General features: G+C 45.1%; 1 protein-coding gene across 5 annotated transcripts in view; it reads left to right on the forward strand.

Annotated features, from left to right (window-relative positions):
• The window catches only part of ppargc1a (peroxisome proliferator-activated receptor gamma, coactivator 1 alpha), a 57,690-nt gene extending 42,934 nt beyond the window's left edge, over positions 1 to 14,756 (forward strand). For all 5 annotated transcript variants that reach the window (XM_041882533.2, XM_045221810.1, XM_045221808.1 and 2 more), the window contains exons 8-13: positions 1,614 to 2,868; positions 4,989 to 5,081; positions 5,696 to 5,816; positions 8,816 to 8,937; positions 9,299 to 9,450; positions 11,985 to 14,756. In XM_041882533.2, the coding sequence (XP_041738467.2) occupies positions 1,614 to 2,868; positions 4,989 to 5,081; positions 5,696 to 5,816; positions 8,816 to 8,937; positions 9,299 to 9,450; positions 11,985 to 12,088 (1,847 nt within the window). In that variant the 3' untranslated portion in view covers positions 12,089 to 14,756. The remainder of the gene's footprint in view (positions 1 to 1,613; positions 2,869 to 4,988; positions 5,082 to 5,695; positions 5,817 to 8,815; positions 8,938 to 9,298; positions 9,451 to 11,984) is intronic.
• The last annotated feature ends 1,863 nt before the right edge of the window (positions 14,757 to 16,619 follow it).

A 16,619-nucleotide genomic window follows, 5' to 3' on the forward strand; every position in this document is an offset into this window, starting at 1 on the left:
TTTATGACCCTACTGCGCATTGTTTTGCACAGATGGCGTTTCATTGGCGAAACAGAAGTTCCTCGGGCACCGCGCCGGCCCTCCCTTCCCTTTTCATAGCTCATTTCATTGGCGTAATGATAAATATAGCCCTGTTTCTCATCTCTCTCTCTCTCTGAAATACTGCATCAAGTCTCTATGTCGCTATCGGTGTACCACGTCTGACTGTTAAAGAGGGATGGGGGTTTGCGGTTCGGCTTTACCGTAAAATCCAGATAAGTCTAGATGATAAAATGGTTGGATTAGACAGTCCAAACTCAGGAAATGGCCCCGGAACTGCATTTTTCTCTCTCTCACTCTCTCTCACTCTCTCTTTCTCTTTCTGTCTCTTTCTCTTTTTTTTGTCAGGCTCAAAGTCTCCCCAGTAAATACTCTTACACAGGTTTGATACTAATAGCTGTTATTTGGTGCAATTCACTGCAAGGGAGAGTGATGTGCATTCATAACAATGGCAAAGACAGGGAGCGTAGGTGTTCAAAGTGCCTGAGCTCCACTCCAGAGAGGGAGGCTGTATGTGACTGTTGTGTGTGTCTGTGTCCGTGTGTGCATGCCTGTGTATTTGTCTAGAGGAGAAAGACGGACAGTGAAAAAAAGAGAGCTGGTTAGAGAAAGAGAAAGAGAGATTGAACCAGAGAGGACGACAGAGCGGGAGAAAGGAGGGGAAGAGACAAGAGGGAGACAGAGGGAAAGGGACTGCCTACCTAGCGCTGGTTGTTTGTGTGATAGTTAACAATGCTATAAAGCAGGCCCATCTCAGGACTTCTCATATAACTGCCATCTGTCGGCTCGTAAATCTGTCAGGAGGGGTCGGGTTCGGCACGAACCACAGAGAGGCAAGCAGGATCTGAGAAGAATGACAACCCATTCCCCCGGCAGACACTGAGCCTCCATTACCACTCAGACATCTCCCCCGCGCCAAGCCGACACTATCGTATGACAGCACAGTGGCACGCTATAGCAACATGCAGCTCTGAAAACGGATGCATCTCGCTACCCGACATATCTCGCTCCCTTGACTTGCAGTAGAGAGAAGAAGCCCGAAACATAGGACATTTGTGATAGATTTTCAAAACTGAGCCCAAAGGTCTTTGCTTTTATTGAAATCGCTTGGCCATCATCCAACGTGTAGGCTATATTCGATGGTTACATTTTCAAAGGACGCTCCACTCGAGGAGGATGTTTGTCCGCTGCCGATGTTTTTCTCTCCTTCCTGAATGAGGGATTGTCCAAGGTCAGGGAGGGAGGGATGGATGGCGGTGGTAACCGAGCCGTGTAGCGGCTCTACCATATTAAATTACACAGAGCATTGCATTAATCTGTCAAGATTGCAATAAAATACGGATCAGGATTAGGAGCAGGAATGAAAGTGAATATTTTAATCAACCCCTGTGTGTGTCCACTGTCTTTAAACAGGTTGTGGGGAGTGCGAGGAGAGGGGGGTAGGTGGGGAGGTAGAATGCATTATATTTCCATTCTCTTTTATCGACCCTCTCTCTCTCGCCCCCTCCCGCCCTCCCTCTCTCCCCCTCCCTCCCTCTCTCTCTCCCCCTCCCTCCCTCCCTCCCTCTCTCCAGGTCTGACACCACCTACCACGCCCCCCCACAAAGCCAGTCAAGAGATCCCTTTCAAAGCATCGCTCAAAACCAAGTTGTCTTCATGCTCCTCATCTGCCCTGGCGTGCAAAAGGGCTCGGCTGAGCGAGGCGGACCCCTGCAGACCCCTAGCCCCAACCCTGGCCCCAGGCAGGAAGGGTCCCGAGCAGACTGAGCTGTACGCCCAGCTAAGCAAAGCGTCCACTGCCCTCCCCACCTCTGTGGTTGCTGCGACGACAGGGGGTTGCCAGGAGGAGCACTGCGGCGGCAACAACAAGCGGAGTGTCCAGCCTCGCTGCTATGGCGACCACGACTATTGTCAGTCCACGGCGGCCAGCACAAAACAGGACCCTGCCGCCGGCGCTAACGCTAATGCGGCTGATGCTACCATTACCATAACGACTGCTACGACAACCCCTCTGAAGCCCAATCCGGGTATGGTGGAGGACAGGCATGTGGAATGTAAGGACTCAGCCATGCCACCCTCCTCATTTTCCTCCTCCTCTTCATCCTCTACATCTCCTCCTCCATCTTCATCCTCTTTGGCCAAGCAGCTGCAGCAGCAGCAGAGTTCTTCCCCTGTGGGTAAGGAGGCTAGGGGGCAGGTCCGGACCCCCACCACCCAGGACAAACCACCCCCACCACAGACCCCAGAAGGGGACCAGCACTCCGCCAGCAGGAAGCAGCCCCTGCGAGACCAGGAGATCCGGGCGGAGCTCAACAAGCACTTTGGCTGCCCCCAGCAAGCTATCTATAGCCAGGGTGAGAAGGGGGAGGAGGTGGTGGTGGTGGTGGTGGAGGAGGGGAGACAGGGAGGAGGGGAGATGACCGGAGCTCCGCAGCCGCCCAAGGAGAGCCCTGCTTGGGACGAGTACTACCGCAAGCTCCCTGGTTATGGGTCTGGTTCTACTGGGTACCTGCACCCGGGCCTCTCTCCCTTCCACGAGGAGCTGGAGGATCGCGGCACCGAGGGGCGCTTCCTCTACCCCTGGGAGGGCACCCCCCTGGACCTGCTTTTCGAGTCCTGCTCGCCGTCCTGCTCGCCGTCCAGCTGCTCCCCCTCACGGGGCTCCGTCTCGCCCCCCTCCTCCCTCCTCCTCTCCCCCAGACACTTCCGATGGCCCCGCTTGGGCTCCCCCTCCTCCCGCTCTCGCTCCCGCTCCCGCTCCCACAGTTCCTCCTCCCACCACCGGAGACGCTCCCTCTCCAGCTCACCCGACGGACGCCCCTCCTCCAGGTGAGTAAACCCTCAATCTCTACTCACTGTGGCTAGGTTCCCATGTCCATACTACCACACCACTTAGAAGTCTTGCCCAATATATCTACTACTTAGCTTCATTCTAAGTAGCATTCCAGTGTGGATATCGGAATACAGCCAACTAACACGTTCCCTCCTGGTGGGTGACGTTTCCCTTCTGTTGTTTGAACGTTGCCTAAGCATTGTGGGCGGCTCTGACGGTGCTCCCGGCAGGGGGCAGACAGCTCAGTCGTGTAAACAGGTCAGAGATGGAGTCAGGAGAGGATAGTCTCTTCAGTCTCCCAGTATGGGGCCTCTAGCTGCTTCTGCATCCCCAGCCTGAGATAGAATCATGGAGAAGACTTGTTATGTTCCAGAGGAAAGAGGCTTTTTACAATAGGAGAGAGTGTGGCAGGGCCAGGGAGAATCCTTACTGGCTGGACGACTACAGTGGATTGTGTTAGGCTGGTGTAGTGAGGCTAGCCAAGCTCAACTCTCTCAGTGCGTTACTACAGAGCAGAGGCCATATGTTTCACACTTCTCAGAGTAGGAGTGCTGATCTAGGATCAGGTCCCTCCTGTACATATAATCTTATTCATTATGATCTAAAGGGGAAACTGATCCTAAATCAGCACTCCTACTCTGAGAAGCTTGTACATGCAGACCCAGGGTTCCACTAGCAGATACCAGACATGGAGGTTTGGTGTGTTAGTCAAACTGTAAATCTGAGAAGGCGGCAACTAGGAAAATAAGCAGTGCCTGAGGCGTTGTGCTTTGGTTGCTTCAACGTTGTCAAAGCCTCTTTTCCCCTGGCAATGATTGTTATCTGAGCATTTTGTCACTCATTCCCACCTCCGTTTACCCGGGATCTACTATTTGATGTGGTGCGTGTTGTTTTAGGCAGCAGCTGTTGTTTTACTGAGCGCCAGGCGAAACCCCCCAGAGATGAAAGCCAAAGTTTAGTTCTTTATCCCCTCATCTGAAAACAATGTACATCATCACAGCAGCCCAGGATAACTACATTTCCCATGGTTCCCTTTGATCAGAGCAAAGGGGGTTATGTTTTTATTTTTTTACGGATATACTCTAGATACTGAGTAGAACTACAAATATAAGGAGACTTTATCAGCAGTCTTGCATTGAGTGCCTTGCAAACTGGATAGACTATTCATTCAATTCCCTCACGTTCATAAGTGAGTTTAAGTTGGTTTGCTGGGTTACTGAAAGGTCAGTCTCAATGGAGGTTAGCTTTGCCTTCTGTTTTGTAGTCTTTTATCTTTGATAAATCACTCACGCTGAGGACTATCGCCAACATTATGATACAATACACAGAGACGGTCACTAGGTTGCTAAAGATGTCACGGTTAGTTGAAAGAAGAAAAGCGGGGAAAAGTAACCTCATAAAAGGTTAAGGATACCTGAGTAAAAAGTATCTCAATCTCAAGAACTCAAAGTGAAAAATATTCTACACATTTTTCTCAAGTACTCCCCCACTCTTTTCAAACTCTCGACTTCCTTAACTCTGTGGACGTTCGACCATAGACTAACTTCTCTTCTTCTATTATTCAAGTCTCCCTTCTTCAGCATCAGTTCAATAATAAAGCAATGGGAGCTAAAGAGCCTGTACTCTGTAGGGACCTTCCCCTCATTTAACATAGATACGAGGTGCTTGTACAGTACATACTGGCCCTGATGGGAGGAAAGGTGAGAACATTTCTCCCAGCTGCACTGTGGAGGAGAAGAGTGAAGGAAGTCAAGTTCGGTCAAACTAGGAAAATGTGCTGAATATATTTGGACTTTTGGTTATGTGTTTTTTAAGGTCAGATTTGACACTGTGGCTCTGTCATCTTGTAAGAAAAGGCTATGATTTAGGAATGCTTAAGTACAGTGAGTGTCATGTCTAGACAATATTATCTGTTTCAGAGATACGCATCTCAGATATGATTTCATTTATTTAAATAATGCTCGCAGTCGACAAGACTGAATTATGCAGAATGCACAGTTACATTTAGACAATACTTTAAAAACACAAGATACTACATTTCATTAAAACCTTTTTTTAATTATAAGACTCTGGATGATTGATATCTTGATGATTAATATGTATTCTGTTTTTGCAGGTCTCGCCACAACATGGACTCCAGCACATTGCGGTCCAGGACCCACAAAAGCCCTCACTCACAGTCCAGATCCCCCCTCAGTCGCAGGCCAAGGTAAGGGTCCACCACATCCCTAACACTAAACCAGGGGTAAATAGCTTAGGTCCCTGATGATCCAGTCCCTTCAGTTAATGCTAGTTTTCGTCCTTGCCTTTTTAACCAAAAACTTGTATTGATTGAAAACCAGCAGGATTGTGGAACACGGTGTAGAATATTGGCACTCCTTCCTTAGCCATTGATTAGTCCAACGACACCAGACAAGCCCAAAGTCCTATCTTCCCATCTCTCTAATGCATGGCCACATCTGACGAGAGAGTTAGGAGAGAAAAGTTGCACTTCTTTCCCCCGGACTAAGCTGAAAGTAATGATGTGAAGTAATGCTGACAGTGGCAGCTGTCCAGCTCCCTACTGTGCGTCTCACCCGCTATCCGCTCTCTCCCGCGGGCCTCTCCTGCGGGATCCATAACCTTTACGACCAGGAGGAGGCATCTTCTTATTAATGCGTTTGTTAGTTTCCCTACCACTCTGGGAGGGGGAAATTTAGCCCAACTCCTTGGTGGGGTTTTGGCCGATACGCTTCATAAGTGCGGACGTCAAAATGAAGGGCAGATGTTGGAAGGGCGGTGGAGGACAGTGGAAATGATGGGTTTGATTTGGTCCCTCCGCAGGTACGACAGCTACGAGGAATACCAGCACGAGCGTCTGAAGCGGGAGGAGTACCGCCGGGACTACGAGAAGAGGGAGTTTGAGAGGGCCGAGCAGAGGGAGAGGCAAAGTCAAAAAGCATTAGTGAGTTCCCCTGTCTTATATTCTGAGTGGACAAAACATTAGGAACACCTTCCTAATATTGAGTTGCCCTCAGAAAAGCCTCAATTCGTCGGGGCATGGACTCTACAAGGTGTCGAAAGCGTTCCACAGGGATGTTGGCCCATGATGACGCCAATGCTTCCCACGGTTGTATCAAGTTGGCTGGATGTCCTTTGGGTGGTGGACCATTCTTGATACAAATGGGAAGCTGTTGACCGAGAAAAACCCAGCAGTCCTTGACAAACCAGTGCGCCTGGCAACTACTACCATACCTCTTTCAAAGGCACTTACTTTTTTTGTCTTGCCCATTCACCCTCTGAATGACACACATACACAATCCATGTCTCAATTGTCACAAGGCCTAAAAATCCTTATTTAACCTGTCTCCTCCCCTTCATATACACTGATTTGAAGTGGATTTAACAAGTGACATCAATAAGGCATAATAGCTTTCACCTGGATTCACCTGGTCAGTCTATGTCATGGAAAGAGCAGGTGTTCTTCATGTTTTGTATACTCAGTGAATCTCTCTCTCTTATTTCTCTCTCTCTTCTCTCTCTCTCTCTCTCTCTCCTCTCTGCCTATCTCTTAACCCCCCTTCTCTCTCTCTCTCTCTATCTCTATCTCTCTATCTCTCTCTCTCTCTCTCTCTCTCTCTCTCTCTCTCTCTCTCTCTCTCTCTCTCTCTCTCTCTCTCTCTCTCTCTCTTCTCTCTCTGTCTCTCTCTCTCTCTCTCTCTCTCTCTCTCTCTCTCTCTCTCTCTCTCTCTCTCTCTCTCTCTCTCTCTCTCTCTCTCTCTCTCTCTCTCTCTCTCTTTTCTTCTCTTTTTTTTTTTTTTTTTTTTTTTTTTCTTTCTTTCTTCTAACGGCAGCCTGGAGTTAATATAGCCCGGCTGTGCCCATCGCTGTCTCACACACCCTCTGCATTACCTAGACAGGGCAGACAGTTAAGGGCTCATTGCCGTGCCTGCTGCCTACTGTTCCTCTGTAATGAATGAATACATGCAAAGTGAGTCACTGAATCATTCAGGGCTACACACGTTTCCTCTTTATCTCCAGGTTGTGTATTTTTTAAAGTCTCCAGCGTCTGGGAACGGTGTCGGATCTTATTAATCACACAACAGGGGCAGATGTTAGAAACAGGAAGAGAAGGAAGAGGGCTAAAAAAAGGAAATTCACTGCCATGGAAATGTACACTGTTTAAATAAGGAATCTTTCTAGTGGTCTAGTTTACGTTCAATGAAAATGGGATGAATATCAATTCTCCGTTCTCTACCTCTGTCTCTGTGTGACATTGCACACGTTTTAAACATGCTAACACAGGATGATAAATGTGCACGTCAAATAATTCACACATGCCATCTTTGGCCTGCATACATTTTAGGTGAGACAATTACGGGCAGCAAAGCCAAGCTGTCAGTAGAGGTTTGGGAGGCCAGATGATGCGAGGGCTACACACACACACACACACACACACACACAAACAGACGGCCAGCCTCAGGGTGCCGTCTCGGAAAGCCGGCGTATTTATCAATTGTCAGCAACTAAATCACTAATTCAGCAAACGCTTTGTCTCATACTGTATGTGAAGGGAGGAGAGGAAAGAAAAATATACAGAATATTATGGTTAATTTGTATTTTCCTAAGGATTGGAGCTTATGTCTTACCATTTAGCATGCATACCAAATGGCACCCTATTCCCTATATAGTACACTACTTTTGACCAGGGCCCATAGCACTCTACTCAAAAGTAGTGCACTATGTAGGGGATAGGGTGCTATTTGGGACAGAACCTTGGTTCTTGGTTCTTTGCGGAGGTGAACTTTGAGTTTTACTACCAGGCGACTGATTTACATGTATCAGTTACCAGTGGCCCCGGGGTAGCATTCAACATTTGAATGGATCTCTATAGACTCGCCCCAGTAATGGCAAGTAAATGAGTGAATAAATAAATAATTTCAGTGATACAACAGCCTAGAGGCTTGCTCTGCATTTTATGATTAGCAGATGCAATTAAATTGCTCCCAAAACCATAATTGCAGCCTCGTGCGGTAGGTCTAAATTATGCCGCTGTGACCTTTGTGTCCTTTGTGGTTTGTGGAAAATTGTGTTTTCTCCCCCATGGCCTGGTCTTAGTAATGGTGTTTTCTCCCCCATGGCCTGGTCTTAGTAATGGTGTTTTCTCCCCCATGGCCTGGTCTTAGTAATGGTGTTTTCTCCCCCATGGCCTGGTCTTAGTAATGGTGTTTTCTCCCCCATGGCCTGGTCTTAGTAATGGTGTTTTCTCCCCCATGGCCTGGTCTTAGTAATGGTGTTTTCTCCCCCATGGCCTGGTCTTAGTAATGGTGTTTTCTCCCCCATGGCCTGGTCTTAGTAATGGTGTTTTCTCCCCCATGGCCTGGTCTTAGTAATGGTGTTTTCTCCCCCATGGCCTGGTCTTAGTAATGGTGTTTCGTACAGGTTTCTTTAATGGTGTATGTGTAACTGGAGCTTATTATCTGATATTTAGGGCCAAGCGAGGGGTCTAATTCACTAGTGCAACAGTTACCCATAATTGAAGGACACTTAAAAATGCATTTGTCCTCTTTTGACTACAGATATAGGCTTGTTGAGTTGTGTAATACCAAACAAGTCATTGAGTCATTATGAGTTCTCAGACCACAAAACGAAAGAGGAAAAGAAAACACTACCTCTGATAGTCTGAAGGTATACGGTTCTATAAGGGCCGGGAAAAAATACCATAATGAATCTGTCCTATCAGATAAGAGGAGGTATATAGCACAGCCCGACCAATCAACGGGGAAAAAAACAAGAGCGAAGTGACAAAAGGGTGGCCTCGAGTCAGCGCTCGCCGTCGGGAGTTCCGAGTAGTTCATTATGGCCACCGAGTAGGCTTGAAGGGGAGGGGAAAAGAGAAAAGAGAGGAATATATACGCCTCCTTTCATCTCTCTCCCTCTCTCTTTCTCTCCTTTAATGAGCAGGAGGAGAGACGGGTGGTGTACGTGGGGAGACTGAGGTCCGACAGCACGCGGACCGAGCTGAAGCGGCGCTTTGAAGTCTTCGGCGAGATCGAAGAGTGTGCCGTGAACCTGAGAGATGACGGGTAAGGCCCCGGGACTGTGTATGTTTGTGTGTGTTGGGTGCATGGGGGGGGTAATAGGATTCATTGTAGTACATCAGTCCATTCATTCCTACCCTCTGGGTTAGGTGGGACACAGAAAACCAGCATCTCTTTCAGGGCTTTGCATCGACTACTATGTCAAAGTCAGGTGTAGACGCAGGGCAGGATAGCTCTTTTTGCATTCCAATCGTGTCTGTTGCCCTATCTATCCCTAGCCTAAAAAGAGCCCCAAAGATACATTTTTATTGATTTCTCTTTTGCATATAAATAGTGTGGATGTCCGCTACCAGAGGAGGACCTGACGTTGTTGGTTTGACTTTTCATTTTCTGTTCTCGACCGCAGGGACAATTTTGGCTTCATCACCTATCGCTACACTTGTGACGCCTTCGCTGCCCTTGAAAACGGACACACCTTACGCCGATCAAACGAGCCCCAGTTCGAGCTGTGCTTCGGTGGACAAAAGCAGTTCTGCAAATCAAATTATACAGACTTGGGTAAGTGCTGCTTTGTTGTTGCTCGGGAGAGCCCCGGAGCTTCTGCTAATACACGTGGACTGTCAAAGGGAGTGAAGGATGGAGGGGAGGGGAGGGGTGGGAAGCTGCAAAAGCAAAAAGGCTCAAATGATGCCTTTAAAAATCAAAGAGCATATCTTTACTCTTACCACCCCCCCTCAAGCTTTAGAATCTACCTTCCAGTCATCACGGGCAAAAACAGTTCAGGGGTCAATCTGTGTACAATTCCAGGAATAGAGCTGCTCTTTTACCGGCGCCTAGATAGGAGTATATCTCGAGGAATGGAGAGGCCTTGTTCCATTCCATTGCTCACAGCCTACATCTTTGTACTTAGTCGATACTCAAGAAGTATGGAATTGGAAAGAAGGAGAACGATGCCCTTTAAAAGCTTGTCTGCGGTTTGTTTTGATACCCTATATACAGGCATGTATATTTTATGCTCTGGTCCTCTTGGAGGGTAAAGAGAGGGATGTGGATGGAGGGAGGGAGGGAGGGATGGGAGGGAGGAGGGAGGGAGGGAGGAGGGAGGGAGGGAGGGAGGGAGGAGGGGGCAAGGTTAAATCCCCTCAGCCCCTCCCTCCTGGGTGAGCCTCCATCTGTTGCCAGCTGTTGTGGTGTTCAACAGAGGCAAGACCTCACTGTGGTACCTAGCAGCATGTCATCCACAGAGGGAGGGAGAGAGGAAACGAACCTGACAGCAGAGGCCTGATTGACTAATAATCAGCACTCTCTTCCTCATGCTTTTAGACACTGACACAGGGTCGGCTCCTCAAGACGGCAGCCCTACAAAGTGCCGGCGACTTAATAGCACGGGTAGAGCTAGTCGATTAATCGGAGGAAAAGGTGCCAACGTACAAGTGCACAGAAAAAATTAATCGTATACGCCCGAAAGACAGCACTCATTGTTCAGAAGGACGTGGCTATATTGCCGGATGGCGGATTTGATAAATAATATAAGGTACTGATACAAATCTTCTCCCTACGTAGACGCCTGTTGAAAACAAGAAGAGAAAATGGGATCTCCATCCCTCTATTTCTCATCCCCTATCTATACTATAGCCCCACTATCATTAACAGAAGGTAGACACTCTGGGAGCAATGTTTAAATAGCACTATAGCCGGAGTCAGTCAGTCCATCAAGATGGATGCTCGTCTGTGTGTCCACAAGAGATCATTTGCTCCATTTCATGATGGAGGTTAAGATGCCAAGTGGGGCTTGTATAGTTGCTCCCGTTTTCCACTCGACATTCATTCTACGACAAAGCGTGAGGTGGGGAATGTTTAATGCAGGGCGAACTGGGAGGTCAGTAGGTCACAGCAGAGGCAAAAAATCAAATGTTCTTCAAAGGAACAAAGACGTTAATGTTTATTTCTGAGGCTCGGGCCTGAAACCAATGGCATTCACGGAGTGGACGTTTGTGAAATGTACAGCGACGATGCGTTAATCCCAGGTCCATGACACTACTAATCAGTCTCTCAGAATGAAAAGAAAGACCTTCATTCTGCTTCCTCTCACTTTTAGAGAGAAAGACCAGTCTATCCCAAACTGCCCATGGGGGTAGGATAAATAACGAGAGAGAAAAATACGTCCTGTTCAAAGCGAGGGAACTTGAATAATGTCATGCAGGAGCGGCCTCAGTTCCTCCTCTCTATCTTGCCCGGCCCTCTCGTCTCGTTATTTTTTTTTTGACTGTCCATTAGTTCTAAGTAGTGCACATGGGTATTTGTCATCCTTCAAGGTGCGCGGTGTGACACAATCCACCCCTTGGCCATGGCATTAGATCACGACTGGCATCTCCTGCATGCCATGGTCATTCCCATTTCTCAAGCTCTCAAAGCGTGCTTCCGCCCCGTGTGGGGGCCCCATTTGTGAAGCTGTCTGCCAAGAGAGATAAGACTCATTTAATATCGGGCCGACCAATCAAAATAAATGCCCCCGCCGCCCGCTCAGTTTTGGCGTTTTTGGCGCTCAGTATCAGGAAAGCTTTATTTTCCACCCTGAGCCTTTGAATTATGTAAAGATGAATGGTGTCTAAACTTCTAATTTGTGGGGAGATATGAAACGTTGGAGGGGGTACAGATAGCTTTCAGACTTATTGAAAAGCAACAGATTCAAATGAGTCCTTTGAGATAGATGCAGATCTGAGTATCTATCTGCCCAACACTGAGCCAAATGATAGTGATACAGATTTACAGTTGTTTATAGGATTATGTGAAATGGTTTGAACGTCCTTTGAAATGGATGTATTCAGAATATAGCAAAGTCACGATGACCTGACTTGTCAAACATTTAGGGGCAGTTCTGGACACAGATTAATCTTAGTCCTGGACTAAAAAGGTATTTCAATGGAGATTCTCCATTGGCCATGCTATTTAGTCCAGGACTAGGCTTTATGTGTCCAGGAAACTGCCCTTCAATGTGCAGAACTAAACAAAGGTGAGAGTGATTTTGTGACAAGAATTGGAGACCACTTAGTCTGCTTAACACTGACGTCAATATACATCTCTCATTTCAGATTCCCATTCTGATGACTTTGATCCAGCTTCCACTAAAAGCAAGTACGACTCCATGGATTTCGACAGCTTGCTGAGAGAGGCCCAGCGCAGCCTGAGAAGGTAACAGGTGCCCTGTCACCTGCTGTCTACAAAGAGGGATGTCTTGATACCTCACTAATGTTTCTGTCCTTTGACTACGAGACTACCCGAAGTTTTACACTCTATGTAAGAGAGTATATAAAGATGAATCTCTATATATAGACCTATATATATAAAGTATATTAAAAACAAAGTTTACATGAACATAGCTTCTGAAGAAGCTGGGAAGAGAAAGTACCGGGAGAGCCAGTGAATCCTCATAACCTGTGTACAGATGTGTGTGCTGTACTCTTGTACAACAGTCAGTGAAAGACAAAGACATTCATGAGATTTTTTCTCCAAGCACTACAAACACCCAACAATGCTTTGAGTGGTGAAAATGTGCAGGTTGTTCAGGCTTTTTTTCTTTTATTTTTGTGCCTGATTTTCTTTTTTAAAATCTGGTGTTTGGATGTGGTGTTACACTATTAACGAGAGATAACAATGCTGTCTACATTTTCGGACAAAAATGTAGCCCTGTATTTACAGATATTATCAAAATATGTTGTATTTTTTTGTGTACATATCAGACAAAGTTCTTTATTTGTTACAGCTATGCACTGTAAAATGCAGCCTTTTGATGAAGACATTTTCTTAATTAAGAATGTTGATCTGTAGTTATTACAATGATGTAAAAGATATTGTACACCTACATAAAGTTTAGAAGACATGACATGATTGTAAAAATGTGTGTTGGAGGCTCATTTCGAGGGAGCATGTCAACAAATTTCATTTTTTAAGATTTATTTTGTTGGGGAAAAAAGTTAACCATTTATAGTCAGGTCAGTGTTTTTCCTTCTACAACTAGTGTAAAATGCATTTTTAACGTGTTTTTTCATGATTGTAAAAAAACAAACCCCATTTTTATTAATTATCTCTGAAACAATCAGAATATATATATATATCAACTAATTTTGATTTCAATGCTTTTTATGGTTCTCGTTTTGATAATTTTACTCTATTTGAGAAAAGACTACTACTATGTTTCATCTGTTCAAACAGGATAAACCATGCATATTTATCTATTTATTTTAATATTTGAATCAAAAATATTTATGGTTCCCATGTCACGTGGCATACCTCACAAATTGTAGCTATTTATATTGTTATTAGATTTTAGTTATTTAATTTACAATCAGTGGTAAGATGTACAATACATAATAATACCATTTGTGGGAATATTACTTTATATTATTATATTAATATTACTTTCTATGCCTTTCAGAAACAATCAAAATATTCTTAATAATCTCCTCGACAGTGGGATGAGATATGCTGCTCATTGTCCATGTGATTTCTGTCTCCACAACAGTGGTTTGCAGCCATGACAAAATGTCTACCACATTATTTTCCTTTTTACACAGTAGAACATGAAGCAATAAAATGATTTTGCAGGAATTTTGTTGTACCACACTATAAAACTCTGAGTCGTTGCTCCACACACGCTTGATTATGTGAATGCCAAACAAAAAGTTTACAATTTTCTTTCCAGAATTTTTTTTAAATCTTGTATTTGATGTTCAAAATATATATATATATATATACATGATGATAATATTGACATTATTCACAATAATTACAAAAATAATTAATGATAATATAAATGAAAGAAAAAGTATTTAAAAAAGCAATAAATTATTTTTCAAACTTGTACTTTAGCTTATATTGTTGTGGTTTTAGATCCGACCCATTACCCAATCGCTGGCTATATACGGGGATTCCATTCCATTCTTAGCATGGTCACATGACCCTTATCACCCAACAGAGAACACTTACACTATGTTCTAGTCAGTCAACACTCATGTTTGCCCATTTAGTGTGAGTTTGGGTCTGTGTGTTTCTGTAGAACCTTGTGGCAACTGTACAAATGTAAACTAATACAACAGAAAACACAGTGTTAAAACTTTAGTGTTCAGCAACAAGCATCCTAGCACCAAAACATTTGTCTGTGTAGCGCATGGCTATTAAATGACAGCCGATACAGCACAAACTACTTCGGCTATCAGGCTCTCCTGTCTGAATGGCAGTACTTGAATGACATCCTATAAACCTAGAGAAACTACTCAATATTGCATGCCGCCGCACCATTTTCCATTAGGCGCTGCTGCCCCACAGTCCAGATATCACAACACCTTCAACGTGACATTAAAGGTAAACTAGTGCTTTCTGGTTCAATTAATATCCTGTTTATAGTGAGAGCCAAGTAATGAGAAAAAACTGCCTCCATCACAAGAGGTAGAACTCTTTTGTATGAAAGCTTCACTGATCACAGGCCACCTTTCATCAAGATTGACTGTGTAGATGAAAACTAGCAAATTTTCCAGATGCAAAGAGGCAAAATCAGTGGGGGAAAATCTTACCCCTCCACCTGTATTTCAACATATTTTTTTTTCTTCTGTACAGCGCATGGGTAATGGCGTCGCATCCCATTTGATAGATGTGGCTTTAATCATTGTAATAAAAAAATCTGCTTTGTAAATCGCCAGGAGTAGCAATATATTATAACACCTTATGGTTCTGAAAATGTCAACTGTGGCACTCTTTAATAATGTGAACTACTGAGGAATTGGCCACTGCTTAAACGTTTGTTGGGTGATCATGTTTCTTTTGGAAGGACAATAATGTGTGTGAGCGTGTGTGTGTGTCTGTCTGGGGTGGGGTGGGGTGGGGTGGGGGGGGTGGGGGGGTGTATTTCTTTGGGTTGTTACCTGTTTGTGTCCTATCCACGTTGCCTTCTGCCAAGTCCTTACCAATGCCTTTTGTGGTTCTACCTATTGTATGACTTTCTTGTGAATTTTATTTTTATGTGCAATTCTCATCAGCCTCAACATGTCAATAAAGGGAAATGTGTTTGAAAGAAACTCACTGGGAACTGTCCTTTCTCTTCTTTACCTTCATCCCTCCTGCGTCCTCTCATTGTCATGGTAAGAGTGTGTACTTCCCTTAGTCAGGCATCATTGTGACCAATTTAAATCGGCACTGCATAACTGTAATCACGTTTCCTTGAAGTCTACCCTCTATGCTATAAGTGAATATATGAAAATAACTGTTTTACTGTATGCAATGTTAGACATGAGACCCCACTTCCTGTAGTAGTTAGCATTTACTGTAGGTTTGACAGAGATATATACAGTGCATAAGGAAAGTATTCAGACCCCTTGACTTTTTCCACATTTTGTTACGTTACAGCCTTATTCTAAAATCGATTAAATAAATAAAAATCCTCATCAATCTACATACAATACCCCATAATGACAAAGCGAAAACAAGTCTTTAGACATTTTTGCTCCGTAGAGCTCTGAGACAGGATTGTGTCGAGGCACAGATCTGGGGAAGGATACCAAAAAATTTCTGCAGCATTGAAGGTCCCCAAGAACACAGTGGCTATCCATCATTCTTAAATGGAAGAAGTTTGGAACCACCAAGACTCTTCCTAGAGCTGGCCACCCCGGCCAAACTGAGCAATCGGGGGAGAAGGGCCTTGGTCAGGGAGGTGACCAAGAACACGATGGTCACTCTGACAGAGCTCCAGAGTTCCTCTGGGGAGATGTGAGAACCTTCCAGAAGGACAACCATCTTTGCAGCACTCCACCAATCAGGCCTTTATGGTAGAGTGGCCAGACGGAAGCCACACCTCAGTAAAAGGCACATGACAACCCGCTTGGAGTTTTCTAAAAGGCACCTAAAGGACTCTCAGACCATGAGAAACAAGATTCTCTGGTCTGATGAAACCAAGATTGAACTTTTTGGTGTGAATGCCAAGCGTAACGTCTGGCGGAAACCTTGCACCATCCCTACGGTGAAGCATGGTGGTGGGGATGTTTTTCAGCGGCAGGGACTGGGAGACTAGTCAGGATCGAGGGAAAGATGAACGGAGCAAAGTACAGAGAGATCCTTGATGAAAACCTGCTCAGGACCTCAGACTGGGGCGGCTCACCTTCCAACAGGACAACGACCCTAAGCACACAGCCAAGACAATGCAGGAGTGGCTTCGGGACAAGTCTCTGAATGTCCTTGAGTGGCCCAGCCAGAACCCGATCGAACATCTCTGGAGAGACCTGAAAATAGCTGTGCAGCGACACTCCCCATCCAACCTGACAGAGCTTCAGAGGATCTGCAGAGAATAATGGGAGAAACTCACCAAATACAGGTGCGCCAAGCTTGTAGCGTCATACCCAAGAAGACTCGAGGCTGTAATCGCTGCCAAAGGTGCATCAACAAAGTACTGAGTAAAGGGTCTGAATACTTATGTAAATGTGATATTTCATTATTTTTTTATTTTTTTTTATACATTTGCAAAAATGTATACAAACCTGTTTTTGCTTTGTCATTATGGGGTATTGTGTGTAGATTGATGAGGGGAAAAACTATTTAATCAATTGTAGAATAAAGCTGTAACGTAACAAAGTGGAAAAGGTCAAGTAGTCTGAATACTTTCCCAATGCACTGTATATATATCTGCATTACGTTGCTCTACCATCATGGACTGTATGAAATGAAAGTCTATTCATGAAACA

Source organism: Coregonus clupeaformis, chromosome 8 (genome assembly GCF_020615455.1).
Source record: "Coregonus clupeaformis isolate EN_2021a chromosome 8, ASM2061545v1, whole genome shotgun sequence".
NCBI lineage: Eukaryota > Metazoa > Chordata > Actinopteri > Salmoniformes > Salmonidae > Coregonus > Coregonus clupeaformis.